The sequence below is a fragment of the Lactuca serriola genome, chromosome 6 (genome assembly GCF_051521515.1).
Source record: "Lactuca serriola cultivar US96UC23 chromosome 6, Lser_US96UC23_V15, whole genome shotgun sequence".
Taxonomy (NCBI): Eukaryota; Viridiplantae; Streptophyta; class Magnoliopsida; order Asterales; family Asteraceae; genus Lactuca; species Lactuca serriola.
Window position 1 is genome coordinate 134,872,074 of NC_136413.1, and position 7,055 is coordinate 134,879,128.

General features: G+C 35.3%; 2 protein-coding genes across 2 annotated transcripts; one reads left to right on the forward strand and one right to left on the reverse strand.

Moving 5' to 3' along the window:
• Positions 1-312: 312 nt before the first annotated feature.
• On the reverse strand, positions 313-828 carry LOC145060179 (uncharacterized). Its single transcript, XM_079007891.1, has one exon. It carries the CDS (start codon positions 826-828, stop codon positions 313-315), a length of 516 nt encoding a protein of 171 aa, XP_078864017.1.
• A 2,191-nt stretch (positions 829-3,019) lies between these two features.
• Positions 3,020-6,810, forward strand: LOC145056898 (putative ADP-ribosylation factor GTPase-activating protein AGD8). The gene is made up of 7 exons (XM_079004623.1): positions 3,020-3,252; positions 3,367-3,485; positions 4,229-4,673; positions 5,534-5,806; positions 5,915-6,037; positions 6,128-6,229; positions 6,319-6,810. Exons 1-7 carry the CDS (start codon positions 3,184-3,186, stop codon positions 6,424-6,426), a joined length of 1,239 nt encoding a protein of 412 aa, XP_078860749.1. The 5' UTR covers positions 3,020-3,183; the 3' UTR covers positions 6,427-6,810.
• The last annotated feature ends 245 nt before the right edge of the window (positions 6,811-7,055 follow it).

A 7,055-nucleotide genomic window follows, 5' to 3' on the forward strand; every position in this document is an offset into this window, starting at 1 on the left:
TCTTGAAGTGGTAGAAGAAGAAGCTTGGAGACTTATTCTTCGGACGGGGGCTTAGAGATCCAACTTTAGCACCTTCATTTCATGGGTTTTGAGGTATAAAGTTCAAAGCTTGTCATCTCCTTTGTGGTTCGAATTTCTTGGTTTGTTTTCAAACATATGAACCGAGGGTTGTCCATATTCAACTTTACCTTTGGGTTTATCAGATTTGTCACTTTCCTTTGCACGAAGAGATTCTTCAATACGAATATGACTTGCAAGTTTAACCAAAGACAGTTCCTCATTTTCATGTTTTAAGTTATGTTTCAAATCCTTCTAGGATGGAGGAAGTTTGTCAATGATGCTTGACACAACAATGGATTCATCCATATTCATATGGTGAATTTTAAACTGACCATATATGCCAAGGAGTTCATTGTATTGTTCAGTGACTGACCTTGAATCGTCCATCTTAAAATTATTAAAATCACTAACCAGAAACTTCTTGCTAGAAACATCCTCAGTAATGTATTTCAATTCAAGGGTGTCCCATAACTCCTTGGCATACAAGGGTTCACTATGGATATGAAATAGAGCATCAGACATACCATTCATAATGTGACCTTTGCAAATGTAGTCATCGTTGTCCCACTTTTGTCTCCTCCTTATCTCTCCAATCGTCTCAACAACACCTTCCTCAACCTTTGTTGGCCTTGGAGTAGTCAACACATATACTGCTTTCATAGTAGTCAGGATGAAGTGCATCTTCTTATTATAGTGCCTAAAATCGATGCCTTCGAACTTCTCCATCTTTGTAAACTTCATGGTCATCTCGGGGATTGATTCTACCATCTACAGAAACACCAAATATCAGTTCGATTGTTGGAAGAATTAGGGTTTATGTTGGAGATTTGGATACCCATTAGATCGTGTGAACACTTTTCAAACTGATATTTCTACCCTATGCCCGGGTTGCAAGAAACTCAACCTAGGATAATCTAAGAGGATACTTACGAATCTAGGCACAAAAATCGTAAGCGAAATTGCTAGAAAGATTCTACGTTTGTCTAAAGAAAAGAGAGCTAATGGTTGTGTGTATCTTCTCAAAGAGAAGAGTCGTTTATATAATAAATGAGATTTAGGGTTTGCCTCTTAGTGTTGGCCGTCATGGGTTGCTTTTGAAGCAAATAAGGGAAATCCCGAATTTAAAGAGGAAATCAAGGGTTTTCAAAACTGACGAATTCGTTAGTTTTACCATAATCACCATCAAGAATTCGATTTTCCCACTGTGTTCCCATATGTAACATTTGGAGACCTCTTGGGGCGCTGCCCCTCGACCCCACCAAAGGGGCGCTGCCCCCGGACCCCAACCTGTCGTCGAACCAGCTTCTAATTCGACTTTATACATGCGTGCACTCCGCATATATCCATACATATATTAGAGTACAAATTATGAAGCCCTTAGCTCACATGTTAGTTCCAATTACATAAAATGACACAGTGACACTAAAATCACCAACAATTATTAATAAGTTTTAGTGATGTTTTTAACATCTAGATTCCTAAACGCCATGAGATCTTCAATTGTTCGTTTACTATGGACTTTAGTGATGATTTGAAGTTTTAAAGCTCTATTAATGTTGAAAATAATGTGTGATTCGATTTTCATGGAAATAATGATGAAATTAAACTTGTTCCAATGATTTAAACCTATTTTCGAATAAAAAATTCATTAAATCACGATGAGATTCCCCTAATTTCGCATTTATGACTTTTAGAATGGTTTAATGATTTTTTTAAAGTAAAATTTTAATTCTTTTAGCCTGTATGAAAGGTATTTCATATTATACAATTGTTGTGCCATGTACAAGTGGGAGTTTGTGGGAATATACCCAATAACATAAAAATTCAATAACATTGATAACGATGAATGAGCCTATTAGGTTACACATAAAGTAGAATCAATTTCTAAATGGTAAGAACCATTAAATGATGGATTAGTTGTTTAATTCATCAATTGTGTGGTTGTTTAATCATAAAATAGAAAGAGTTGGGGATTAAGTTGTAATTAATATTCGAATGAATGGAGACTCATCTTGTAATACTCAAATTAACAAGTCAACTGATAAGAATAAAAGCACGACTCTGACTCTTTCACCCCTAATCCAAATTCACGAGTTCTTTCCCTCTTTTGGCTGGCGCTGTCAATTGAAGAAAATAAACACACACACATACATCTCATGGTGTGCTATAAGTTATGCGAGTTGATGTTCCTGCTTGTTAATTATGTGGGATAGCATCCACAAGAAGTGGATTGTTATTTTGGTATGAAGACATGATAGATGAACCCTTCTTTAGGTTCCCAAGATCATCCAAGATTGTGTGATATCTTTCTTCCGATCTATATGTTTGTTATGTTGCAATAAATCAATATACATGGTTCCTCGACAAATCACGATGGAGTTAGTATTATGTTTTCCTTTATATCCTTTGTTTTAAGTACAACCATGTTCAACAATAAGAACACGTTACCTTGCAACTATAGTTTGTTTCAATATTCCAAGCGTTTAACATAACTTTTCTTACATGCAACAAAGAAGTCTTGGAGGAAAGACTATGAAAACCTTATTCTTACCCTCTCAATCACTATGAAAATCACATGTTTTGCAAAATGTGATTTTTGTAGGGTGAATTTTGATGGTTTTCAAAGACACATGCATTTAATTGAAATGTGTTATCAACGACCGCAGGGCAACAACATGTTGATAAAGCCACGCTTCACTAACTAGAACGTATTTTTAGAATTAATGACAAATGGAACACATAAAAAAGTTAAAAACTAATTACAAACCACGACATAAACTTATAACTATTATCCATTAACCCATATTTTGGGTGGAAAAACACTTCAAGTCTAGACATCAACAACAGTGGGGGCATTTATGCCATTCCACCTAACTAACTAGACAACAACGCAATACCAATCCCAATGGCATTTCCGTAATAACCACCTCACCCTTCCTGTTCCCCTTTTAAAACGTAAAATTGCAGAAAACAACAATCAGCGGTTCAATACATACACATTTCTCTCACATTCACGTTCTTTAATTTCCCCTTCATCGATTATCGTTTCCTCGAGGAGTTCCAAAATCCCTAGATTCGGTAAACTCCTCCTGGGGACTGTAGATTTTGCTTTCAGTTTCTCCAATGGCTTCCGAAAGCTTCACCGACAAAAACGCCGTTTTCAGGAAGCTGAAAGCCAAATCGGAGAATAAGGTTTGGATTTGATTTGTCTGTTAATGTTAGGTTTCTTCAGATCTGTGATTTGGTTTCTCCAAATCTTGTTTTGAATTGATCTGATTCGTTTTTATTGTGCCGTGTTTGTATCAGATGTGTTTTGATTGTAACGCGAGGAATCCAACTTGGGCATCGGTAACCTACGGGATATTTCTCTGTATTGATTGCTCTGCCACACATCGTAGCCTCGGTGTTCATATCAGCTTCGTTAGGTGATCTCCTTCTCCATGTAGTTGATGTTTGTAGGGTGCACTTGTGCGATCGATTGGTAATCTGATTCTAGAATGAATTACAGCGGACGCAACTCAGATTTATCTTAAAAGTACAAAATTATCAGTTAATTTCAATTGAACTTTACTATATTCATAAGTTATCACTGGGCGCACCAGCTAGGTCTTGCGAATTTGAAATGAAGTTACTAAATCATATCTCGAGTCTTTGAAATTCAACATTTGTAGGTTATTTGCCATCGGTCTGTTTGATTATGTAGCAATTCTCATCATACATTGCCTAAGTATGAGTGTTTGATTGCTCTGCTATAGAAATGATGAATCGATCCAGGATCTTAGTCATCTTACATAATTCTTATAGCAGGTTTTTAGCTTAATTGAATAGCATAAGGCTTCCACACTAGTTTATTACGTTGCATAACCAATGAGTAATTTAGGACTTGTTAGTTTAGTGGGAAAACTCTCTTGAGAATTAGGGACTAAGAAAGCTGTGATCTTTTCCTTTGGCCATCCTATCTATTCTGGTTGACTTTTAACTGTCATCAGGAGGCTACTTTTTTTAAGCTGGATGATAATTTTGGTTTGTTAAACTATTAACAAAACAAAAAACAAAACTTGCAAGGGGGTATTGTAGTTGGAAAAAGATGTTGTCAATATTGTAAATTAGGAAAGATCTTCTACTTCTTACAATCAAAAGAATTCTAACTTGAAGTTTTACATTACAGGTCAACGAATTTAGATTCATGGACACCAGATCAATTAAAGATGATGAGTTTTGGGGGCAACAATCGAGCTCAAGTGTTCTTCAAGCAACATGGTTGGACAGATGGAGGGAAAATTGAAGCCAAATACACCTCAAGAGCTGCTGAGTTATATAAACAATTACTTTCAAAAGAAGTTGCCAAAAGTCATGCAGAAGATGCTGCCAACAGCTTCCCATCATCACCTGTTGAAACTCTTGATAAACCTTCTACTGATTTCAAGCCCTTTGAAACCCTAAAAGAGAACCCTACACCTACACCTGCATCAAAACCTGACACCAATGGCTCTGCTCCAGTGAAACCAGCTCCATCATCAATCCGTGCACCTTCTGTCAAGAAACCCATTGGTGGTGGTGCTAAAAAGACTGGAAAGACAGGGGGCCTAGGTGCAAGAAAGCTTAGCACCAAGGTAAAAAAGTTAATAATAGAGTAATTTACAAATTTGGTCCCTGTGCTTTACTCAAAGTTTCAAGTTTGGTCCTGTTTTGAAATCTTTCCAAATTTGTCATTTCTGCACTTTGTTGTGGATTCAGACAATGAAATGAAAGTCTTGAAAGAAATGACATTGGGCCAAACTTGCAATTTTGAGTAAAGCACAGGGACCAAATCTGCAACAAAATGTGAAGAACTTAGGGACGACTTTGGGAAGATTTCAACAAATGGACCAAACTTGTGACTTGTGAGGGATCAAATTTGTAATTTACCCTTATGACTATTTTTTGTTTTTTTTTTAATAAATTTATTAGTAAATTACAAATTTGGTCCATGTGCTTTACTCAAAATCACAAGTTTGGTCCATTTTTTGAAATCTACCCGAAGTTTGAATCTGGGTGTGGATTTAGTTCCCCTGACAAGGAAATGCAAGTCCTAAAAGAAAGTAAATTACATTTTTGGTCCTTGAGTTTAACTACTTTTTTGCATTTGAGGTCCACATTTGAGGTTCTTGTAACATTTTTATCTCTGCCCTAAGTAAACTGATTATTTTGGTCCCGAGTATAACTGGTTTTTGCAATTTTGGTCCCAAAAAAGTGATACAACCTCAAATAAGGACCAAAATTGCAATAGAAAACATTTTTTGGAATGAAAATCGCAAAAGTCGGTTATACTCAATGACCAAAAATATAATTTACTGTAAAAGAAATAACATTGCACCAAACTTATGATTTTGAGTAAAGCACAGGGACCAAATTTGTAATTTACTCTTACTAGTACTTTTGATTTTTTAAATTTGTTTTGGGATTTACTTTAGAGATGATGAATTTGATGCAGACAAGTGAGAGCTTGTATGATCAGAAGCCAGAAGAGCCAGTTGTACAAGTGTCCTCCACGTCAGCAAGTAACAACGCATCGTCATCAGCTTTGAACATGACACCTCAGATTTCACGGTTTGAGTATGTGGACAGTAGTGAATCCGTGGAGGCGGGCCCAGGTGGCACGAATAAGCTGAGCCATGTGGCGCCACCTAAGTCGTCCAGTTTCTTTGCTGAATATGGAATGGAGAGTGGCTTTTCGAAGAAAAGCAGCTCCTCATCAAAAGTCCAGGTCAGCAATGATATTAAATTTTTTATTTTACTTTTTTTTTTTCCTTCTTATCATAATTCCAGGTCAGCAATGATATTTAATTTTGAATTTTGAATTATTATATAATAGATACAGGAAAGTGATGAAGCAAGGAAGAAATTCTCTAACGCCAAATCTATTTCATCCGCACAATATTTTGGGGACCAAAACAGATCCGAAACTGATACTCAAGTCTCCCTACAAAAGTTTTCGGTATTCTTTTTTATTTTTTAATGAATACTTTTAAAATAACTTAATTTAATTAAAAATTATTTCAGTATTAATTTTAATCGGTGTTTGTAGGGGTCCGCATCCATCTCAAGTGCTGATTTATTTGGTAATGACTCCGACAATTCTAACCTCGATCTCAGTGCTAGTGACCTCATCAACCGCCTCTCTTTCCAGGTATTTATTTTATTTAAAAACGAACAAATTGAACAAATGGTTTTATTTATTTAATTATTTAATGATTATGATTATTATGATAATATCAGGCACAACAGGATATGTCATCGCTAAAGAACATAGCAGGAGAAACAGGAAAGAAGCTGAGCTCCATTGCCTCCACTTTCATGAACGATTTCCAAGACCGGATCCTCTGAGACTGAGATTGGAAGGAGGCGTGGTGTTAATTACAGAAATACCCCTGATAAATATAAATATAAAATATATTATGTAAAGGGTAAAATTTCTCTCCTATTCTATTTGAGTTTGGAGGGTCACCTTCCTTTTATAATCGTATTTTTGTAGCCGGAAATTCTTTTAAAAAATATTGTCATGTGTGTCTGCTATCGTTTTTTTTTTTTCTTTTTTCTTTTTCTTTTTCGTGTTGTTTTTAAGATGTAGAGAGAGAGCTACATATGCAAAGTGTCGTTGGTTGGATTCCGTTTAAGTGAAGGACATTTATTCTTATATAAAAGTATGCAGGTGATGATGAAAACAGGAAATATATTTACATCCTTGAGAGTTGAAAGACTATTTTTATATTTCAAATTGTTGATGGCATTTTTTGCATTTTTTAATATTTTTATGTCATATAATAAATGTGTCTAGTCATTTTATTTTCTTCTTTACTTTATATTGGACAGGATATCACAAACAAAAAAGTTTGATTATTTGTTAAATGTTTTAAGTCCCTTCATTTATTTATTGATGGTAGACTGATGCTCATCCTACATACAAGTATAAGATTTGATGTCTCACAAGTTACAAGTAAATTTTGTTAAAGAGA